The following is a 24,848-nucleotide window of genomic DNA, read 5'->3' on the forward strand; positions in this document are numbered from 1 at the left end:
TGCGTTTATAATGGTGTGATTTTATTTTTATTTTTAAATTGAGCTTACAGTCGTCGTATTTATTTTTCCATGTATTTTATGTCTGTGTCTAATCTCTTTGGATGTGCTCTGAACATACATCGATGGATCCGATAATTCCTTGGGGTTTTTAGTGCATTATTGTAGATAGAGTAGATCATCGTCATTCGAAACCTAAATTTGCGCTTTAAACGCTTTTATGAGGCACCGTTATATTTGCGTAGGTCAGAATGTGATTGGTCTAGATTTTGTTTTTTCAGCAACCGTACGATGTAAAGCAAACCGATCCAGTGAAGTTTAATGTTTTCTAACGGTGCTCATTTCAATTTCAGCTTCATCAACATTCATGACCTCATCAGATAGGGGCAGTGTCTATGCTGTTTCATGAAACATATAACCTACAGTTAGAAAAACTGAGTCAGAACTGCACAGTGACTGAAGAGACAACTGTGTTTTTTATCTACATAAACCCTCCAGCTATAAGGCACAAGAGGACCAAAACTGCGTCATGTTGAAGAACGGTAAATGGAGGAATGAAGCTGGGACGTCCCAACCGAAATCAGAAGACCCCTTGACAAATCTGGGTAAGATGGACTGCAATATCTGGGATTGTATTATTATTATTATTAGTAGTAGTAGTATCTCTAAAAAATATATTTAAATTGAATTGTCAAAAACTGCTTTTCCTCAGAATCCATCAGAAATGTTTTATAGCTTTTTACACCACACCTCAGAATTTATTGTCAGGATGCTCATTCTAGAGCATGTGCAACCAATTACTTCCACTGCCACTTAGACATTAATATACAAACAAAAATGACTTCAAATATTTTTTAAATGCGGTCTACAAATAGCCCAGCCAGTTTTGTGCTGTAAAGCTGTGTGTGGTTATTGCATCTCAATTCCTCAACAGGTTTGTGATCATTTAGTCACAAAATGCTTAGGTTTCTTAAGACAGAATTGAGGGAATTAGGGAAACCTAATTGGAATTGGCTAACTTTAGATATAGTATATACTTTTAGTCAGGGTTGGGATTTACGAAGTATGTGTAACAGGATTACGTATTTAAAATACAAAATATAAGTAACTGTATTCCATTACAATTTAAATAATTGGTATTTAGAATACAGTTACATTCTAGGTATTTTGATTACTGAAGAGATTACTTTGCATTTTATTGTCATTTGTTTCATTTAATATTTAGTCCTTTCAGATGGAAAACATTTATACTTATAAATGATGTGATCTAAAGTGCATTTGAACAGCGGTGAAACACTTTCTTATACATTCATATGAGCGGACAGAGAAGTACGTTTGAAGTAAGTTTGGAGCAGAAGAAATAGAAATAAACCTTGTGTAAAGTGTCAGCTGTAAGCTAAGCTAAAATGCTATTTCTAACTATGTTACATGCACATGTTACCAGACACGATCAAATTTCTTTATCAAGAAAATTCACGTTAGATCATAATTTCTTTTTTTGGTAAGACCTTTGATATTAGGAAAAAATCGTATTCTTGATAATCATTTTTATATTGTTTTCCTGTAAAAATATAACAAAATCCAAAAGATCAATTTGATTGATCTTGTTTTAGAAACAACAATGCATTAGATATTTAGGTTTTTCAGAGAATGTATTTTTAACATGTGTAATTTGTCTTACTGTACTGGTAGAGTTTTTATAGTCAAAACAAGTGAACAAATCTACCAGTGCTGAAGTAATCCAAAGTATTTAGAATACGTTACTGGCTTTGAGTAATCTGATGGAATATGTTACAAATTACATTTTAAAGCATGTATTCTGTAATCTGTAGTGGAATACATTTCAAAAGTAACACTCCCAACCCTGGTTATATATTATTTTAACTTTAATCAATACTATACTCGCTACCCTAGAAATTAGCATGGCTAGAACTAGTCGATGAGTCACTAAGACAAGCACTATGCAAAGTTAATGCACATACATCCATAAGATATGTAGGCTACAGAGCCTTTCTAGCTATAACGGTGTTAGCGGACGCTTAGGGCCCCCGAGCCACCAGGGGGCCCCTCAAGCAAGATCAGTTTAAAAAAAAATTATATTTTTTTTTGTTTTTTATTGTTGTTTATAGTAATTAATTGTTCATTTGTATAGTTATTTATTGGTTATTTATTGTCATTTTTTTTATTTTTATTTATTGTTAAAGTTTCCATTTTGTGTAATAATATATTCAGAAATTGCTCTGGTAGGCTACACGGTAAAGTGGCTGTGATATTAATATTGAAAAATGTAAACCAAAAAAGCCACCCTAATTTAAAAACAATAAATAGGTGTTTATTAGCCTGGCCAATGAAAATGCGTCTTTTAATGAATTTGGCATTGCGTCTTACGTTGTTACATGTAGCAATAAATATAGATTGTTGTATAATATTTCATGTTATATATAGTCAAATTGTTGTCTCTCTCCTTATGTGTGATGTAGGGTCTGTGTTATAGATACAGTCCCTAATTTCAAAATTTCAGAACTGATCAGATATTAAATAACATCCCTCCTCGACTCCAGCCATGTACTGTATATAACTTGCTATGCCTTACTCCCTGTGCTGTAATTATTGAATCCTCAGAAAATAGCCTTGGCTGTAGAATTAAAGGAAATACTCCTTTGGGATCCATTTCAGGCAGTTCATTGATCACTCCTCAGACTAAAGTGCAAGCTAATTGAATAGGGACTTAGTAGGGTACTCTTAAGGACTCTAATATATGCTGGGGTATTTTTTCAACTCAAATGCTGGGTTGAGCCTGTTAGGTTGTTTTTGTGTAGCACAGCCGCTGGGTTAGTGGCTGGGTCATTTTCACTGACAGTTGGAACTATACACCCCTACCCACACCCCAATTCAACAATCCAGGTGGCATCAGAACAGTCCAGCTGATGAGTTACCTGACACTGGCTTTTTGGATCATCTTCAGGAGTGAATGCGGACAAATTGGAGGATTTATTTCACGAAATAAGGTTTGTGTCAGTGTTTTTATTTATAATGTCATTACTGTACACCAAAAAATGCAAAGATACTGTTCCATAATCAGAACTGGACAGCTCCTATGACATCAACTGTTAATAGATGTCACACTAGTTTCATGAGCTTTGGCTTTGCTAGTCTGTATTGCCCACTGGACACTGAATAGGTTTTTTTACTTTATCAAAAATGTGCATTTTTAAGCGTCATGCGGAGGATTGTCCAACACATGAAAAGTGTTGTGTGCATGGTAAGCATTGAAAACGTATGAGTTTAGAGTATAAAAAAGTCAGGGACAAAAATAATGTAGCTATTAAATAATAAATAAATTATGAGCCATCGAATATTACAATCTAAGTCTGAGTTTGTCTTTTTACATTAAACCCATCACCAGTAAGGCAAACACTTGTGTGAAAAATCACATACTGGTGCAAACATCAACCTGTCATTGCACAGAAACATTTACAATTATTAAGCATCCTTCCAGTATTCTGATGACTGTCTGTTAGATAGCGAACATTATGGGTTGATATCTCTCTTTAACCTTTTTTCTTTTCTTTCTTATTGTCTTTTTGTAGGTTGGAACAAATATGGTGGAGTATCTCCAGCAGGCTGCGATGTCAAGGCCTTATTCTTCTAAATCCTACACTTAGCAAAACAGGCCTGCACATTGAAAATTTGAATTCTTATTTTATTGAATTCATTTTAAGGATTTTATTAAATCCTTATATAAGTGTTCTAGTAATAGACATTTAAAGGGATATTTCACCCAAAAATGTAAATACTCACATAATTTACTCCCTCTAATCTTCTGCAAGAATTCAGATTTTTAGAAGAATATCTCAACTCTGTTGGTCCATACAATGCAGCTGAATGGTCATACAAATTTGCACATAAATGCATAAAAGTAATCCATATGGTTCCAGTGGTTAAATGACTGAAAGTGAGAACCACATAATTTAAGTCCTTCCCCCCACTATAAATCTTCACTTTCAAAAAAAGTGAAAGTGGAAATTTAGAGTAAGAAAGGACTTAAATAGGGATCTGTTTCTCACCCACATCTATCATATGACATTTGAAGACATGGATTTAACAACTGGAGTCTTATGCCCCGTGTTTTCCATGTCACCGTCACCACGTTTCCCGGTCTTCATCACTATGTCATTGTTCGCACCTGTTTGTCATTTGTGATCATCCTGTGTCTGTATTTAAACCCTGTTTGTTCCTCCATTCCCTTGTCGTTCGTTGTTTCTACTGTTTCAATGTGTCTGGATGTAGTTGTCTTGCCTACCTTGCCTGTCTTCCCATGTTCATTCCAGCTGTGTGTTCCCAGTTCCGTGTTCCTCCAGTGTTTTCATGTTCTAGTTTCGTTTTACCCATCGTGGTTATTTCCTTTGTTCCTGTCTGTTTATTCTCACCCTTGTTTAATAAATCACACGTAGATCCAACCTCCTCGTCTGCCTCTGTCTTCGTCCATACTCATAACACATGCTGCCCTTATGTACTTTTTAGAGCTTCAAAGTTCTGGCCACTATTCACTTGCATGTAATGGACCAACAGAGCTGAGATATTTGGAACAAAAACAAATAATTTTAGAAGCATAAGAAAGACATACACATCTGGGAAGAAGGGATAAGTCAAAATAATTAGCTGTTTTTTATTTTTGGGTTAACATTCCTTTTAATAATACTGTACAATGGGAGTTTAATATTTTTAATGCCTAGTGTATTTAACATTCATTATAAATGTTACTCTATTGTTCTACATGCTGTTTATTAAAACATTTGTAAAATATTTTAAATGTACTCATTGAATGTATTTTTATTCATCTAAAAATAAAGGAGCTACCATGTTAACACATTTGTTTATGGTGTGGTTTATTTTACAATGTGTTTTAAGGATAAAACATTCAGAAAATATTAACCAACATATGAGATCAAATTAACCCATCATTCCTGTAAAAATGAACCTGCGTTTGGGTTGAATAAATAACCCATTTGCTGGGTTAAAAAGAACAACCCAACTTGCTGGGTCATTTTTGCTTAGCATGTGTTCTGTCCCATATTTAAACAGTGTCTGGGCTAAAAACAATCCAATTTGGGTTACTTTTAACCTAGCATTGTTTAGAGTGTATGTTGTTTCTAAAACATATGCTTCCAGTTTAGCATGTTGTGCTTTACTGTTAGTCATTTGACCTAAAAAAATACCATAATGTATCATCTGCATCATATCATTGATTATTACCAGATTGTGACCCATGACTTGTCTTGTTACAGTGGATGCTTTGTTAACAGAAATGTAGTTCAGTTGAGCTGTTTTTAAAAGAGTTTAAAATGGATTATTTCTGATCAGTGGAGAGCCCAAAGGGAATGTGAGGCTCGTCGATAAAAGAACAGTTTCAGCAAATGGTTGGATAGGAAATAAAAATGATTTTACCCTTGACTCACATTAGATATGTTATTACAGTTACACTCTAATTTTGAATAGGTGATGTAACAGCCTTTGTTTTAATATGCGGAAAAGAGAAGAATTCTTGGACATCATAAGGTCTTTCTTCATTTGCAACTTTGGAAAGTACAAAGACATACAGTAGTTAGAGCCATGGCCTAGTGGTTTGTGCAATGTTTTCAAGTTTGAACTTCATTAAGAACTTAAAGTGATAGTTCACCCAAAAATTAAAATTTTCTCATCATTTACTCACTCTTATGGGTATGGCTTACATTCTTCTGCTGAACACAAAGATAATATATATATATATATATATATATATATATATATCTGCTCTGTATGTCCATACAATGCAAGTTAATGGTGACTATAACTTTGAAGGTCCAAAAAGCACGTAAAGGCAGTATAAAAGTTACCAATCGACTCCAGCGGTTTAATCAATTTCTTCTGAAGTGATCCAGCTGGTTTTGGTGAGAAACAGATCAATATTTTGTTTTTTTACTATAAAACTCCACTTTCACTTTCACATTCTTCTATTTTTGTTTTTGGCTATTCGCATTTTTCGTGCGTATCGCCACCTGCTGGCAGGAAACAGAATTTGAGGTAAAAAAGGACTTAAATATTAATCTGTTTCTCTCCCACACCTATCATATCACTTCAGAAGACTTAGATTTAGATTCAACCACTGGAGTTGTGTGGATTACTTTTATGCTTCCTTTATGTGCTTTTTGAGTTTCAAATTTCTTGTCGCCATTCACTTACATTGTATGAATATACAGAGCTGAAATATTCTTCTAAACATCTTTGTTTGTGTTCTGCAGAAGAAAGAAAGTCATACTCCTCTGGGATGGCATGAGGGTGAGTAAATTATTAGAGAATGTTTGGTGAACATTCCCTTTAAACTCATATTGTGCTTTATTTCATATTATCTGTATAATTTTGCTTAATAACACCTTAAAAGAATTAGCACAGCAAACAAGGAAAATTCTATCATTATTTACTTACCCTCACATCACTCCAAACCTTATAAAAAACAAAGGAGAATTTTCAAAGAATGTTAATGCTGGTTTTTTTCTATATAATGAGAGTGAGTGGTGACTGAGACTTTCAGTCCCGATACATTCTGCTGAACATCTCTTTTTGTGTTCTAAGAGGAAAAAAGTCACACAGGTTTAAAACGACATGAAAAAATATATGATTTTTGCATAAACTACAGTATCAATTTAAGAGCATCGCAATCATCAGTCCTTTCTAAAAATGACCCCATGCAGGGGTCCAGGCTGATGAGGATGTGAAGATGATGCTGCAGGGCTCTTCCATGATGAAGGTGCGATCTCCACGCTGGCAGAGGAAGCGCATGCTAAAGTTGCAGGATGACGGAATCACTGTCTGGTGTGAATCCAACAAGAGCTCCAGCAAAGCCAAGTCTCAGCAGTCCTGTGAGTTGCCAAACTCAGCATTTATGTGTGTTTATGCACTAAAGCAAATGTTATAACTCTTTTATACATCTGTAGGTGAATAGATGAAAAGTGATGTTCTGGACTATGTGCTGTGGCACTGTAAGAGACCCTCCCTGTAAATATACCTACTAATTATGGCTGTATAAACAGGCCAGAGCAATGACTGTCATTACAGGGCAGGTCTGTTTGCAGTTTAGAGGGGGTCTAGAGTTTAGAGTTCTCTAAGCTTCACTGTACACTCTAATTACTGTCTAGCTGGGTGGGGAGAGAGCAGCCCTTCACTTTATGGTTTGCTCCATATAGTTCACATGAATAATAATCATTGCTCTGGCAACTGTGCCACACGGCTTAAATTAGAAATATGGGCTATAATTGCTTCTAGTTAGAAAGATTATGTTTTGTGTGATGTGGCTGAGGCATGTATGTGAACACCCACTTGTATGCAAACGTTGTATGTGTGTGTAAAAATGTGATCTTTTTAATGTATCGATTTTTTTCTTTGAATTCTAGACAGCAAAAAGATTAAATAGAGAGCAAATGGAGACTTCTGCTCAAGTCTCTGCATTCTTTGAGGTTTTGTGTGTGTGTGTGTGTGTGTGTGTGTGTGTGTGTGTGTAGAAATTGACCCCTGTTACCTCAAATGTGTCTCCAGTAGAGTTTCAGGAAAGAACTTAAATGAATATTCCAGGTTCAATACAAGTTAAGCTCAATTGACAGCATTTGTGGCATAATGTTGATTACCACAAAAAGTATTTCTACTCGTGTCTCCTTTTCTTTAAAAAAATATAAGATCTGGGTTCCAGTGAGGACTTACAATGGAAGTGAAAAAAAAAGTATAGCAAAAAGACAAAAACAATATTCATGTTAACATGATTTTAGTGTGATAAAATCACTTACTAACCTTTTCCATGTAAAGTTATAGCCAATTTTGCAAAATGTCCTATAACGACCATAATTAATATGATTTAAACAAATTTACAGCTGAAATACACAAGTTTTAAAAGATGAATTAATGTAAGTGCTTTTATAAACTTATAAGCTTCACATTTCTGCCTTTACCACCCCACCCCCTCCCGTAAGTGCCTTGCAGTGACCTTGTTTTTTGCTTCTTTTTTTAAAGAAAAGAAGGGATAAGTCAAAATATTTGTTTGTGCTAATCAACATTATGCTACAAATGCTGTTGATTGAGCTTAACTCAGAATATTCCTTTAATGTATCACACTGTGCTCAGAAGATACCGAAGTCTGCAATCTAAAGTCAGAGATTTCAATTTGAACTCAAATATTGGACTAAATGATCATGCTAAGCTATCCACATTAATTTTACAGCCAGGGCCGTAGCTAGTGAGGTGAAAGGTGGTAACAATTCTAGGGGCCCAAAGGTCCAGGGGGCCCCTCAACTAATTCTAAACGGTATTTTTTATAGGTAAGCGGCCAGCGCAAGATACAGTCAGGGGGCCCAGATTACATTGCTACTGCCCTGTTTATAGCTATGTATGTGGTGGTGGTGTAGTGGGCTAAAGCACTGCACTGCTAAGCAGATGGTTGTTGGTTCGATCCCCACAGCCACCACCATTGTGTCCTTGAGCAAGGCACTTAACTCCAGGTTGCTCCGGGGGGATTGTCCCTGTAGTAAGGGCACTGTAAGTCACTTTGGATAAAAGCATCTGCCAAATGCATAAATGTAAATGTATAACTCTTCAATTCAACAGTTTGTGTTTATTTTTACATTTCCGAAGGTATTTTAGGAGAAGTTTAGAGTCAAAGTTTATAATTAGTATACTAAACATGTCTGAGAACTCCATTAAGTTTTTTGAGCTATAATGAGCAACTTCTGGGCAATACAATTTTCCTCTGGATGTGTGTGCTGCTGGTGACTTTATTCATAAAGCCCTTACAGTGTGTATTTATCAGCTCAGCTCTTACTTTAATGTCTTCATCTTGTGCTATTTAATAATGTGATACTTCCCAGCTGAATGTGGAAAACGGCACATATTCAAATGTACAATTTTTTGTTTTGGCAGCACAATGTAGAGATACACAGAGAGATTATAGACCTTTTTCACACTCTGGGTTTTGGAATGCGCAAGTAAACGATTGCAGGGTAAATTTCGACAGTGGTGAATGGGAGTGAATGGGAGATCACACCACATATTATTTTCACTTAACTATTTGCTCCAAGATAAAATAACATCCCCACAATTACATTTGAATGACTTTCCAGAAGAAGAAAACAAAATAGAGAGCGGTGGATTAAGACAGATGGGAGAAGATGCCAAATTTTCTGTCACTCTCTCAGCAGCTGTAATAGAAACCATCTTGCAGATGTAGTAATTAATGTTTAAGGGTAATATAACAATAAGCATAATGCTATAAATTTACACTCAATATTTAAAAAATGTAAAATATGAATAGGCGAGATTGCGAGATTTACGCTGCTAAATAAGGCGGAAATGCATCATCACAGTCTGTGAGTTTTTTCTGTTTGCATTGCAGTAATATATAAGGATATGCAAACACAGGCTGTTTATGGGTTGCTCTTTATGAATCAGTATTAAAATGACTGTTAACATGGCTAACATTTGGGTTTAGTATAAAACAAATATTCTGTATTAAAAGTGAACGATTTAAACAGTTGACAGAACACAAATATAGAGACTGTGTATCTGGTGGACCACTGAGAGCACAAAGATCACAAAGTCCAGTTTATATGCTGCAATGATTTAGGGCACTGCTGTCTACCTCATGCACACTGGCACAGGCATTTTCTAATTTTAGAGGCTGTTTTGGCCTATTTGGTGTATAAACCTATACACAGAGACTGGAAAAGCAAAGATGTCTGTGTGTTTGCTCATTCAATGTTTGTTTTCTTATTTTTGTATCCCTGTCAATATTAACAATATTAGGATAGTTGACATGAAATACTTTTGGAAAGTTGATGCCAGGTGGCATGACATGCTACAGTATATACTTTATTTAAAACGTTTTAAATGTATGTAATATATACATTTTAACCCAAAATATTGGATTACAATGTTTGATTGATCTAAACTTGGTTATTGTGATATTCTCAGTTGACTTTAGTTTGTGTACTTTTATTTTGAAATTCCTGTTAAGTTCCTGTTACCTAGTCTTGTCATATCCTGTTTTCCCTTCTTGTTCATGTGTCTGGTTTTCATTGGTTCATTGTTATATTACTTTGATTCTGTTCTAGTTTGTTATTGGTCTTAGTTAATTGTCTTGTTCTGTTTGTTCATTGGCCTTTGTTATCCATGTCTTGTGTATTTAAACCCTCATGTTTGTCAGGTATTGTACGTGTAACCCTGTTGTTCTGCCAAAGTTTAGTCCAGTCAGTGTTCGTGTACCGTGTTGGTCTGGTCTAGTCTAGTCTAGTCTAGTCTAGTCTAGTCTAGTCTAGTCTAGTCTAGTCTAGTCTAGTCTAGTCTAGTCAATGTACTTGTAACCTCGTGGTTTTTCTTTAGTCTTAGTCGTAGCCATAGTCAAGTTATGTCATGTTATATGAAGTCTAGTTTTGTCAAGTTTAGTTGGCTCCATGGTTTCTTGTTTTTGTTTCCTTTTTCACATTTATAGTTTGGGATTCTGGTTTCATGTTTGAAGAAATAAGATGAACCCAAGTGCAGTTTAACTTTTTCATCGTCTCTGCCTGTTTTGTCAGCAACGTTACAGTCATGTCAGATTAAAGATACATTCAGCCTTTTTACCGTACCTAATTTGGCACATTTCTTCCTTTTTGCTTTCAGTTACTGTGACAGACGTGGAGTGTGTGCGGGAAGGCTGTCAATCTGAGACATTGAGAAACCTGGCCGGCTCCCTCCGAGAAGAGCAATGTCTCACCATTGTGTTCAAGGGAGGGAGGAAGAGCTTGGATCTCCAGTGTGCCACTAAAGAGGAAGCACAGCGCTGGGTCCGTGGTATTCGCACTCTGCAGGGTAGAGTCAACAACATGACCCAGAAAGAGAAACTCGACCAATATCCTTCTGCAGCAAATCTAATCAAAGTCAATTGTGCTCTTGAATCCCTGCCCATCAACCCAGGTCATAATCAAATCAGAAGTGGCAAATCCTCAACGTTACTTGGTACTGATTAAGTTAGTCATCTCTTTTCCATCAGGCTAATGAATTAGAGTTGTTGGTTCTTCTAGAATTTCTTTATTTCAATGGAGAGCAATTGTCTGCCAAGATTATTTATGTGTGTGTGTGTGTGTGTGTGTGTGTGTGTGTGTGTGTGTGTGTGTGTGTGTGTGTGTGTCACTTTGTGGGGACCAAATGTCCCCATAAGGATAGTAAAACCCGAAATTTTTGACCTTGTGGGGACATTTTGTCGGTCCCCATGAAGAAAACAGCTTATAAATCATACTAAATTATGTTTTTTTTTTAAACGTAAAAATGCAGAAAGTTTTCTGTGAGGGTTAGGTTTAGGGGTAGGGTTAGGTTTAGGGGATAGAATATAAAGTTTGTACAATATAAAAACCATTTATGTCTATGGAAAGTCCCCATAAAACATGGAAACACAACGTGTGTGTGTGATTTTAAATAATTTATCATTCAATTTAGTTTGTGTTGATTTCCACTCTATGGGTGATAGTTTAGTTTTTCAGTGTTTCCTAGTTTAAGTTTAGTTTGTATTTTAGGGCTGCCAAAGATATTGCATTAACTGATATCCATAAATTTATTGATTAACCCTTCAAGCTCAGATGGACATGAGAAAATGTAGAAATCAGCATATTAATGACTACAGTCTTGACAGACCAATACAAAATAGGTGTCTTTTTAAAGCTTAGAAGCTGTACTTTACAATGCAGGTAGGCATTATGATAAAAACTGAACAAGTGCTTTAAAATTTGCTGACAAATCAGAAGTGTTCCATTTTGATAATTCATTAACAATTATGCACTGCACATTTTATTGTAATCTGTAAAACATCAAGATGATCAAATGGCCATGTGAAATATGTCATTGGAATGCTCTCAGAGTAAAATACAACCAGCCTATTTGTTTTACTCACAGACAAATATAGCGAGTAATAGCTAAGTATATGTCTATGCCACATTTTTGCTTATAACTTCACGAAAAATAAATGGAGCATAAAATATTACATACCATTGAGTTGATCTTTAAAACAAGCCAACACACAATGCAGTTGTATGCATAGATCTTTAGATAATCCACACAAAGCACAATGTGAACATCTGGCTAAAAACATGTTAGCTTTCCTTGATCTTCATCATAAATTATGTAGTATGTTATCCAGCGTCATGAAAATGCTAAACCAGTCACATTACGATTCAGATCGCTGAAACCAGAGGTGGAAGTCATCCAAAAATGGGCAGAGAGGATCGTTCACTCTAATTACATATGGACACCAGTAGATGGCACAAAGTACATGACACTGACTCAATGATGGCTCAAATGACACCGAATGGAACTGAAGATATTTGTAATGCTATATATTTTGATTGCTTTGTCATATCAACACACAATTATACTCCCTTACAGGTGACCTGAATGGGAAAAAAAAGTTACATTTTTTTGGCGCTACACTTGATGTCAGAGGTTTAGATACATCTTAGCCAAATACATTTAAAGTCAGTTTTTCACAATTCCTGACATTTAATCGGAGAAAATATTCCCTGCCTTAGGCCAGTTAGGATCACTAAATTTTTCCAAGAATGTAAAATGTCAGGATAATAGAAGAGAGAATTATATATTTCAGGTTTTATTTCTTTCATCACATTCCCAGTGGGTCAGAAGTTTACATACACTTTGTTCGTATTTGGTAGCATTGCATTTAAATTGTTTAACTTGTGTCAAATGTTTCTGGTAGCCTTCCACAATCTTCTCACAATACGTTGCTGGAATTTTGGCCCATTCCTCCAGACAGAACTGGTGTAACTGAGTCAGATTTGAAGGCCTTCTTACTTGCACACTCTTTTTCAGTTCTGCCCACAAACTTTCTATCAGATTGAGAACAGGGCTTTGTGATGGCCATTCAAATACCTTGACTTTGTTGTGCTTAATCCAATTTGCTACAACTTTGGAGGTATTCTTGGGGTCATTGTCCATTTGGAAGACCCATTTGCGACCAAGATTGCGACTTCCTAGCTGATGTCTTGATGTTGCTTCAACACAGTATATCCACATAATTTTCCTTCATGATGCCATCAATTTTGTGAAGTGCACCAGTCCCTCATGCAGCAAAGCACCCCCACAACATGATGCTGCTACCCCCATGCTTCACAGTTGGGATGGTGTTCTTTGGCTTGGAAGCCTCACCCTTTTTCCTCCAAACATAACGATGGTCATTATGGCCAAAAAGTAACACATTTGTTTCATCAGACCAGAGGAAATTTTGCCAAAAAGTAAGATCTTTGTTCCCATGTGCACTTGCAAACTATAGTCTGGCTTTTTTATGGTGGTTTTGGATCAGTGGCTTCTTCCTTGCTGAGCAGCCTTTCAGGTTATGTTGATAGGACTTGTTTTACTGTGGCTACAGATACATGTCTACTTGTTTCCTCCAGCATCTTCACAAGGTCCTTTGCTGTTGTTCTGGGATTAATTTGTAATTTTCGCACTAATCTGCGTTAATTTATAGAGACCGAATGCATCTCCTTCCTGAGCGGTATGATGTCTGCATGGTCCCATAGTGCGTATATACTTGTGTACTATTGTTTGTACAGATGAAAGTGGCACCTTCAGGTGTTTGGAAATTGCTCCCAAGGATGAACCAGACTTGTGGGGGTCCACAATTTTTTTTTTTTCTGAGTTCTTGGCTGATTTCTTTTGATTTTCCCATGATGTCAAGCAAAGAGACACTGAGTTTGAAGGTAGGCCATAAAATAGATCCACAGGTACACCTCCTAACAGAATCTAATTGTCTAAAGGCTTGACATCATTTTCTGGAATTTTCCAAGCTGCTTAAAGGCACAGTTAACTTGGTGTATACAAACTTCTGACCCACTGAAATTGTGATAGTCAATTAAAAGTGAATCAATCTGTCTGCAAACAATTTGTGCAAGACATGAGTAATTTTTCCACCAAGTAGATCTCTTAGGGGGCTTTCACACTTGGTTCGATTGCCTGTTCCGAACCCGAGTTCGATTTCTCCCCCCTGCCCCCGATGGACTGTGTTCGCATTATATATTTGTATCCGAACCGCGGTACGCTTGCGTCATCAAGCTGCAGCTGGTGCGTAATCGTGTTGCTTGATAACCGCGAAATGAAAAGGCGTCAAAATTCAATGAATAGACTTGCTCGGTTCACATTTGTTCTTCTTTTATTTAACCTTTGGTTTTGTTTTCAACATCAAGATACAGAAACACAGTTGCGTCTGTCTGCCGCAAAAATACTGAAATCGTTCAAAAGACAGCGGGCTGTCGGCTGAAGACAATTTTTGCGAAGGCAAGCAGAAATCATCTCTCTGCTTGCAGTGCGTGTGCGTCAATCCCGCTTTTCGTCAAGGTAAGTGTATACACACACACACGCACGCACGCACGAAAGTAAGCTCTTTCTGCTCATTTTGAAAGTGACGCGTGTGAGACTGACGACCACATTATACGTCATCAATAGCGGTTCACTTCCGCGGTTTGGTTCGATTGCGTTCATATCAGCAGCGAACCGTAATGGAGTTCACATGAACCGTACCCCAGACCACCTTTTTATGCGGACCCGAGTACGGTTCGCGGGTGCGCACCCGAGTTCGGAAGACAGCGTTCACATCATCCAAACGAACCGAACTCTGACGTCATTTGAACCGGGGTGCGCACCAAAAGTGCTAGTGTGAAAGCCCCCTTAAATGACTTGCCAAAACTACAGTTTGCTAATATGTAATCTGTGGCGTGGTTAATAAAAATTGTTTTAATGACTTCAACCTAAGTGTATGTTAACTTCTGACTTTAACTGTACCTTATTTACACACAGATATATATATATATATATAATGTCAAATAATTTTTTTTTACATTTTAAAAGTAAACTTTGGGCTCAAGTCTTTTTGTTTATTTTTTTTTTCCCAGCATTTTGTTAGGCTGAGATTCTCTATGTATCCTAATATATATCTCTTGACAAAATTGTCTTAATTTTAGGGAATCTTTAAAAGCACCTTCAGAGCTTAAAGGGTTTCATATATTTTTAATACTCTATGAATAAATTTACATTTTATTTGTGGAAATGTTTGGTTTGTACAGTTTTGGTTCCAAAACAATGTTTATGTACATTTTTATTTCAGTTCGTGAACTTATCTTTTAGTTTTTGTTAATGAAAATAACACTGGGGTCTGCATCTTATTCAAGGAGATGTCATTGTCTTATTTATTGTTACCCTTTGGGCCACAAAAAACATTTAACCTATTGGCCCTTGACCCTTCGCACCTGGATCAATGCTTACCTGAAACAAGCTGACATTAACCAAGACGGGAAGATGTCTTATGAAGAGGTGCAGACGCTTCTACAGATGATCAACATAGACTTGAATGAGGAGTATGCTTCCAGCCTCTTCAAGGTGTGCTTTTCTACCCAAGCAGCACTTGACCTGTTTTGAGATGTTTCAAATGCAAACACTTGAGTGACTTTAATCACAGAACAGATCTGCTTGTGTAGCTGAATAAACAACAGGCAATAATGAACACAAAAGGCCAAATGGAATTTAAGAACATGAAGTAACAGTGTGCAGGCATAGTTTCTTACATAGTGTAATTATTGGTGAATCATTCAAGGTCACTTTTGCGATCTTAATACAGACATTCAAAGGGGCTGTTCACTGAGTTGTGCTTGAGTTTAAAATCAGCTACATGCAGGTGCTCATCTAGTCTCTATGGGATGTTTACATGGAAAAACAATGGCTTATTTAATTATTAATTATTTGGACCCAAGAATGCATCCTGTCGATAAACCTTGTTGACCATAATGCTCTTGCTTTTTCTTGCTTGCACGTCTTGCTCTTTTTTTTTTTTTTTTTTTTTTTTTTTCACTGCATGTCAAGTTTAGAGTTAACATTTTGAAAATGTCTTGAGACAACTGTATTCTTGTCCATTCTATTATGCTTCATCTGGATTTGCAATAACGTGTCCTGTGTACGGCCTGTAAGAATTTCTCCTCAGTCAAATCTCAGTTTGATTAGATTTATGTTTATCTTTTTGTAACAGAAGAGTGACAAGTCAGCAGATGGACGACTCGATAGTGAGGAGATTGAGCTGTTCTGTCGTGAGCTGCTGCGTCGGCCTGAGCTGGACGCTATGTTCCATCAGTATTCAGCAAACGGTTGCGTCCTGTCCACCGTGGATTTACGGCAATTCCTGAAAGACCAGGGCGAGGATAACACACTCGTACATGCACAGAGCCTCATCTTCACCTATGAGCTCAATGAATGGGGTATTTGTGCTGTTGTTTTGGTATTCTTAATGACACAATTCCTGCAAGAAAACATCTAGAAATATTTGTGATGAATAAACAGTAGATTGGACAATGAACCCTTTTCAGATTTTAGGGTTTGATTTAAACATGGGGGACTATAGAATTTGATATTTTTGCATTCCCATTTGCTCCAAAATCCACTATTACATCTCTCCAAAAGAAGATTTTTGGAGGTGGATGTGTTTGTCAAGCTTGTAGCACTAAGCCTACAGATGTGTCTGTGTTCTGTCCCCTGCAGCCCAAAAGAACCAGTTCATGACCCCCAATGGCTTCACTATGTACATGCTGTCTAAGGAGAATAATGTGTATAACCCGGATCACGGCAGAGTTTACCAGGACATGAGCCAGCCACTCAGTCACTACTTTATCTCCTCCTCACACAACACCTACCTCACTAAAGACCAGCTCATGAGTGAGAGCAGCGCAGAGCCTTATATCAGGTACAGTGGTCACAAATACATCTCAAAAGGTGGCACTGGCCATTTAAGCAGATAACAAATACACATTTACAAGCATATTTGACTAAATGACCTTTCACCCAGACAAGCTTTCTCTACATCAGTACCAATTTTGATCAAATCAGAACATCCAAGCACCACCTAGTCACCACCAATGTGCCATCTTATGTTTTGTTTTTCAGCATTGAGTTAATTGTCATCTCTGAAGATCTAAGCAACATGCTGTACATGCATGCACATATTTCCTTATTTTGATTAATATTAATGTTCTTGTAGTTAAAGGAGATAGTTCACCCCAAAACATTTAAATTCAGTCATTATTTACTCACCCTTGTGTTCTTTATCCATATAACTTTTTTTTCAGTACACAAAGGGAGAGATTTTGAACAATTATTCTGTTTGACATTGTCATACAATGGAGGGTGACCACCTCTTTAAACTTCGGAAGGATGCAAAAATATAATTCAGAAGTCCAACAAATGATTCTATGTGACTTGTTCTGAAGGCATATGATAAGGTTTGGTGAGAAGCAAACTGAAATCTAATGTATTAGCTTAAATCTTGACCGATTGTTGCTTTCCTCTGCTCGTTCATGAGAGTTCACAAGAGCAGCTGTTCGCGCAGCCCACGCTCTGTGAGACTGAATTACGCCGGTTACTCAGATTCCAAAAAATAGGGCTGGGCATAGAAATGTATCTTTTTTTTTTGACTTCGAACTCTTCAGACATGTTTTGTAAGTTAGGGTACAGCTGTGTTGTTTTTTTATGTTGTTAATATCTCCGAAGTGAACCGATTATACTTCAACTAAGCGAGTTATCACTTGACCATCCCATCTTACGAGCGTGGGCTACGTGAAGTGCTACTCCTGTACACTCTTATTAAAGCGAACATGAGAGCAACGATCGGTCAAGATTTTCTCTAAGAAATTAAATTTGTTTGTTTCTCACCAAACCTTATCGTATACATTCAGAACAAGGCATGAATTACATGGAATAGTTGTTAGACTTCTGAATTATACTTTTGTGTCCTTTTGATACTTGAAGAATTGGTCACCATCCACTGCCATTGTATGACATCAGCAAGCACAATATTTTTCAGAATTCCTCCCTTTGTGTTCTGAAAATTTTTTTTTTTATTATTATTTACTCACCCTCATATTATTTTAAACCAATAAGTCATTTTTGGGTGAACTATCTCTTAAACCCTAAAACACATAGGTAACTGCTATTTTTTTTATTTATTTATTTATTTTTTTTAACGTAGGGACGAAATTTATTATGCACACACTCTGATCAGTATCTTACTTATTTGCATTCTGTATTGTAGAAAAAACTTTGAAAAAAACAAACAAACAAATAAATGTATTTTTTAGGGCTGTCGATTTAACGCGTTAATTCAGTGCGATTTAATTTAAAAAAAAATAACGCGTTAAAAAAATTTACGCAATTAATCGCATTCCCCCAGACCATAAGGAAGATTCCAGAGAAATGCAAGCTTGTAGTACCACCTGTTTACTCCAGAGGGCAGTAGGTGAAATTTCAGCTGTATGAGCAACGCACAGTTTATACAGTGAAGAAAACCATCAGCAGCACAGACATGCGTTACATTCTTGTGTTCAAAACACTTGATGGAGCGCAAATCCGAACTAAGGGATCTCAAGATATGTTTAAAGATTGAGTATTAAACTATATTTAACTTGACACAGTGACCTAAACATTTTATGTTTATGACGCAACACACCCGAGACTCTACACAAGCATGTCTGACGCAGGTGTAAATTGATGGGCTCTTAACCAAGCCCTCATAATAAATCTCCAACTGATTGACAAATTCACTTGTGTAATGGATTGCTGTGAACTGTGTTCCAATGATTGACTTATGATCAATAATATGGTAGTAAACAATACATTGTATTCTAAAGCAGCGTTTTGTAATGTCTTAATGATTAACTCTTCTGCCACAAGAATGCAATGCAATGTAATTATCTGAATAGTTTTATATATATATATATATATATATATATATATATATATATATATATATATATATATATATATATATATATATATATATTAATATTTAAAGATAACTGTGTATAATTATATATTGATATAAATATGTATAATCATTATATATTGAATTATTGTTATATGAGGGGCTTTCTCAGCAAATATTTGTATATGTGATTAATTAATCAGGAAACCATGGAATTAATTTTATTAAAAATGTTAATCGATTGACAGCCCTAGTATTTTTTTATACTTCGTTAGGATTGTAAAAGTGATGTTTGTTTGGGGTGCAGGGCCCTTTGCCACGGCTGCCGCTGTGTGGAACTGGACTGCTGGGATGGGGATAAGGAGCCAATTATTTACCATGGACACACTCTCACAACCAAGGTGCCATTAAAGGAAGTGTTGGAGGCCATTGCTGAATATGCCTTCAGGGTGAGCACAGGAAAGTCCAAACATTGCTGTGGTAATGAAAATGGTTCTAGACAAATCCAAAGCAGGATCACCGAACAAGTGGAGTGATCGAAACAGTGAAGCGCCCCAGTGTTTTTATACTAAATATCAGCACTCTTAAAATAAAATTTAAAAAACAATTGTTGTATAAAATTTTCAACAATGGTTTTTTGCACATAGATTTATATGAAAATGTACCGTCTCTTTAACCTTTTAGAATTATGCAGGCTCTTTTGCTGCAGCACCTTTTCGACTTCCATATGTAAATTACCTATGGCTAATCTCTTTGCATGTTATTTTTGCAACAAAATTTCCTCTTTAAAGGAAAGAAATAAGTACATTTATTGCTATTCTATATGCCAAATAACTATCTCTTTACAGTCCTTAAAAATAAGTTCTGCCTGGTTAAAATTAATGAAAATAAAATGCATTAATGGACAAATTATTGTTTTGTAGGCTTCTCCATATCCTCTTATTTTGTCTCTGGAGAACCACTGCTCTGTGGAGCAACAGACAATCCTGGCCCGGCAGCTGTGCTCCATTCTAGGGGACAAACTGCTTACCAAACCTCTCAATGACAAGCCACTTGAATGCCTACCATCACCAGAGGTAATGAGGAATGGAGTTCTGCTATTTTACCTTGACAGTTTTCATAAAATGTACTCTAAAATCAGTTTGGTAGATCAGTCTCTCTTTGTTGCCTGTTTTGAATTTTATGCAAAAACTCCATATGCCCTGCAGAGGAATTCCCAACAGTTCATATTTTTCTGTGAGAATATCTGAGAATTGCATATTCCTTGCAGAGGCATTCCTTATAACTCTACCTGTATAAAGATACTTCTCATAAACACCAGATGTAAAGATAGCTTTTGAATACATTGTGGATAATCTATTGCTATTTAATTGTCTCAATCATTTATGCATGTACCAAAAGCTTATATTTATGTAATACTTTAAATATACTGGGCCCTATTTTATGAGCGGTAGCGTTAAGTGCAGCGCTATGCTATAATTCATACATGCAGTACAAAGTCAGTTGACATGGGCAGAAGGTTTGGGTATTTTCGTGCAAGCATGTGTAAGTGGGTTAGCGGAATTATGTGTGCAAAGCACTAATGGGCTGGGTCAAGTGCTATTAACCATCTGCATCATGCTATATAGTCCATTTCCTGTCAAGCACCAGCAATATAAACAAAGACAGCACATTCATAAGAAATTGTTAGTGTAAATAGACTGTATGCAGTGAATTAGAAGAATAGACAAATGGATTCACATTCTTTTGTGCATTATCTGCACTGTTGAATATCTACTGATGCACAAATCATGGCTAGTATCAACAGTGATTGTATTGGCATGCTCTTAATTTCTACCGGTCAATTTAGATTTTTAAAAATTAAATTTGTTTATTGATATGATTGATACGAATTCACCCCCCAGTTTGCGCGCATACACCCAAAATCAGCGTTAGCTGATGCAAAAAGACGTCTGGTTTGAATAGCCCCTTGTCCACATGACACAGCTCTTTGAACGTCTCTGGATCATATTATTGCTTGTCCATTTGTTTGAGTAGCTTAGCTTGGAAAACTTGCAGCACCTTCATCGCATGGAGTGCTGAACCAGTTTGGCCCACAGCTGAGTAGCTCTTCCTGTCAGTGTGGACATTAGCTGACATGGCTTAGCAAGATGAATGAGTTCGGAAATGTGCCGCTACTGCCTATTTGGGGGTGGGGGGGTAGTTGGACATAGTTGGTAGGTGCAAATTGGAGAGGATGTAATCACTGCATGGGCGAGCTGAATAGGGCATTTTTGACAGCTCGTTATAAACTTCAGGGAAGTACGAGCAGATCTGCAAGGTCGTCCTCTGGAGGAGACCACTTGGTATCGAGCTCTTTGACCACCCTTGAAAGGACGGGAAGCATCTTCTTGTCAGTGGTGCGTACACACTCCTCGCCCTCGTTGAGGGGAGGGGTGGTCACATCATCCACTGACCACTCGCCTGATGCAGCGAGAGACATGACATTGTTATCATCCCCAGCATCAGAGCCGCCAAACATCTTTAAAAAAAGACGCAAACAAGTAAGTGTCTTCTCGTTGCCGTGAAGATTCCACCCGCTGACTTGATGCAAGACAGCGATGGTGTTTGTGCACCTGCTTTATAGTGGACAGCTTCATGCCTAAAAGGGCGGGGCTCAAACATAATAGCCAATATTCAAATATTGCTGTTATTGTAGAGAGGTTTCAACTAGATCGTGTGGAAGGACATCTCCCCCATATGCATTAGCATGCAATGTCAAGTGTATTGAGTCATAAGGGACCACAATATTCTCAGCGAGTCCACTGTATTTCGGAAGTGGAAGTGCGATTGGTTGGTGTTTTGTGGGAAGCCGGTCACTGCTTGCTTTGCGTGTCATGTGGTTAGATTCTAAATGTCTCAATTTTCCAGACAATGTGAGCAGATATTAGTTATCCTAATAATCAAGCGAAACTAAAGTTTTGTCTAAAACAGCAATGTTATGTTCAGAAACCACTCTCAAAGCACATTGCTCCAGTCCCAGATGATGCTGCTTCCATCAGCTGCCTACAGAAGGATTGACTTTGGAACAAATATTTGAAAAAGCTTTGAATAATTTGTTTTAGCGCTCTTTTCACTTTATTGGCAAGGAGTCAACTGCGGGGGTTACTTCTATTATCCACCATTACGGTCCGGCTTGGATAGACGTCCAGAAATGGAGTGTAGTGAATAACATAAACGATAGCATTATTGTGCTAACAGGCGTGTGTACATGTGCTGAAAGTTCATTAGACATTTTGAGAGTTTGTCCATTTCTGTTTAGCATCTTTTTTGTGAATGCTTCACATGTTTTGAAATGGCATTATGGAGTATAAAAAGAGACAGTGTTTTTTCTGAACTGTGAGTAGTGAAAATGTTTTCAACCGTTTTCATGCTGTGATACTAAATGGATAAATTTTACAGTGAAAGACCATAATTATTAGATGAGACATGTACAATGGTGAGATGTTTTATCACGTTTGAAATTAACTGTATTCTGATTTTCCACTTACCTGCATTTTTCCTGCCTGCAATTCACTTTCTTTTGAGTGTCTTTTCAGAATGTGCATGTCTTCCAACAAGGGGAAATGGTGATTTGGAAAACAGTGTGGACATTAATTCAGTATCAAATAAATGTATTTGTACAGTGCTTTTAATAATACATAGTGTTTTATATTTCTAAAAACGTTGTTTTTAGAATGTATGTACAAATAAATGTTTATTTGTATTTCATGTAGTTCTTTTGGTACGGTACAGTTCATTGTGTGGATTCTAATACATCATTATTTCACACAAGAACAATAAATTAAATCTATCAAAAGGATCAGTTGTTTAGTCAACACTTAAAAACATTTAATGTAGGTTATAGCATTTAGATACAGAGATTAACAATTATAAAGCTAGATTGAGCTTTCTACACATTAATTTCCTGCAGAATAATTGTATTTTATCTGAAAAACGGCAGCATGCCAGTCTCATCTCTGAGGTCTGTAATACATGAGCAACCTGCTGTCTGGACCTCTCCTGTATCTGCAATAATCTCGGTACAACAAACTCTTCAGGTTCTGACTAGACTCAATATTCTATATTGGTTCTTCCATCGATGAATAAAGACTCAACAAAATAACTTGAATGCTTCCATTTGCGATATTTGGCCATCATCCTCAAACACATAATCATTAACAGATTGGTGAGGAAGAACAATATCGCCTCGCTACAATTCTGTGATCATTTGTTCTCAAGTTTCTGTCATCCTTTGGTCGTTTGGACATAACATAATGATTTTACGCTTAGGTGGAATTTCTGCCCGCAAAGCATCATGGGACTCAGGAATGTTGTGGATGGGGAGCCCTAAACCTAACCCTTTCCCTAACCTTAACCTTGAGTGGAAGTGACTCCCCCTTTTGGAGTAACCATGCCCCATTTTAGAGTAACCCCACCCTCTTTGGGAGATTCCGCCCCTTTTGGAGGTCTCCGGCCTGCAGCTATACCTACATTTTGAGAGCCCGTTTGACCAATTCACTTAAAAGATCTGACTCAAAAGAATTATTCATTGGCAAATTGAGCATTGGTAGTTTTTTAAACAGCCATCAGAAATACTGGACACGTTTCATGATTTGTGATTCTGTGAGAAAATGTTTCTCGGGTCAGTCGGAGCGCTTCTGGTATGCACAGTGCATACGGCCGTACAGCTAGAGGCAACACTGCATACACCCACAGATAGCACATACTCCCACTCGCGCCCACCAGCGCTTTGTGCTGGCACCAATATTGTACTTAGAATTTGAGCTCTCACGGAAATTGGATAAGATGTAGTGCGCTTCGCACACTCATTAAAATAGAGCCCTTTGTTTAATATACAATATGTGTAATGTCATGATATTGATATCATGCTTCAAGGTACTGTGGTACCATTGTGTGCTAGTATGCATTATAATGTCCTTTTAAAGGCTTAAGATGTTTTGAGATTAGTTTGATTTGTTGTTTTTCTGTAGAAAATAATGCACACCTTTGATTGTTAATTACAATCACTATGATCATTATTTGTTGAAACAAACTTTGAGCATTTACCAATGGATATGGCAGTATAACACTGAAATTGTGTTGTTCATTTTGTGGTAGGACCTAAAAGGAAAGATCTTGCTAAAAGGAAAGAAAAATAAAGTAGAGCAGGACACCTCTAGCTCTGACTCAAGCTCCTCAGAAGATGAATCTAAAGCTGAAAGTAAACCTAAAGCTCGTAAGGTATATGTGTGTGTGTTGTCTTTGTCTGTACGCCATGCCAATGTTTGTTCTAAAGCAGGGATATGCAAAGTCCTGGCCCCTCCCACAAGATTATCACTCATTGGCCTGCCATCAACAATCCGGGTTTAAAGGGGGTCATGAAGTGCTTTTTAAAATAATTTTATTATCTTCCCTGAGGTCAATTGATAATGTTACAAAAGTGTTTTTGTCACAATTTAGTAATATATTATAATTTTCCACCCTGTTTGACCCTCTTTCTGAAACACTCGGTTTTGGCCTAAGTGCCTCCTTAAAACTTCAATGCAAACGCCCACTGTTATGATTGGCTAACATAATGCAGCCCCTCAAATTTAGCAAACTCAATCGAAAGAGAATGAACCTTGTCATTCTAAAACAAAATTGCAGGGTTTATACATGTGCATCCAACACATTGCATGTGAATATATGAAACAGTTCATCTCAAGCACAACTGTTAACACAGTGCACCATAAATTATAAAAAAGTCATGACATTAATGAAACGGTTTACTTACCTTTTTGAAGTGTATTTAACTGCCCCGTTTAACTGTTCAATTACAGTTCCTTTGCAAAGCTTGAATTGTATTTTGACTGTTCACAAGCAATCCATGCTGACATGAGCAGAAAACAGATGAACACATCAAAGTACAAAGAACGGTCAAATTACACACACACATTCTGAAGGCCCACTGAGGTGCACATTGCCGTAAACACTCCGACACATCCTGTAAACAGTCAAACACATCCATCGTCCTTCTTCAAAAACGTCCTAT

General features: G+C 36.9%; 1 protein-coding gene across 1 annotated transcript in view; it reads left to right on the top strand.

The window, feature by feature from the left end:
- The first annotated feature begins 463 nt into the window (after positions 1-463).
- plcd3b (phospholipase C, delta 3b) overlaps positions 464-24,848 on the top strand; it is a 31,538-nt gene continuing 7,153 nt past the window's right edge. The window contains exons 1-9 of the mRNA XM_052103187.1: positions 464-602; positions 6,729-6,896; positions 10,678-10,906; positions 15,303-15,432; positions 16,076-16,301; positions 16,582-16,783; positions 19,104-19,245; positions 19,720-19,872; positions 23,936-24,058. Coding sequence (XP_051959147.1) covers positions 527-602; positions 6,729-6,896; positions 10,678-10,906; positions 15,303-15,432; positions 16,076-16,301; positions 16,582-16,783; positions 19,104-19,245; positions 19,720-19,872; positions 23,936-24,058 — 1,449 coding nt within the window. The 5' untranslated portion in view covers positions 464-526. The remainder of the gene's footprint in view (positions 603-6,728; positions 6,897-10,677; positions 10,907-15,302; positions 15,433-16,075; positions 16,302-16,581; positions 16,784-19,103; positions 19,246-19,719; positions 19,873-23,935; positions 24,059-24,848) is intronic.

Source organism: Xyrauchen texanus, chromosome 33 (genome assembly GCF_025860055.1).
Source record: "Xyrauchen texanus isolate HMW12.3.18 chromosome 33, RBS_HiC_50CHRs, whole genome shotgun sequence".
In the NCBI taxonomy this organism is placed as follows: domain Eukaryota; kingdom Metazoa; phylum Chordata; class Actinopteri; order Cypriniformes; family Catostomidae; genus Xyrauchen; species Xyrauchen texanus.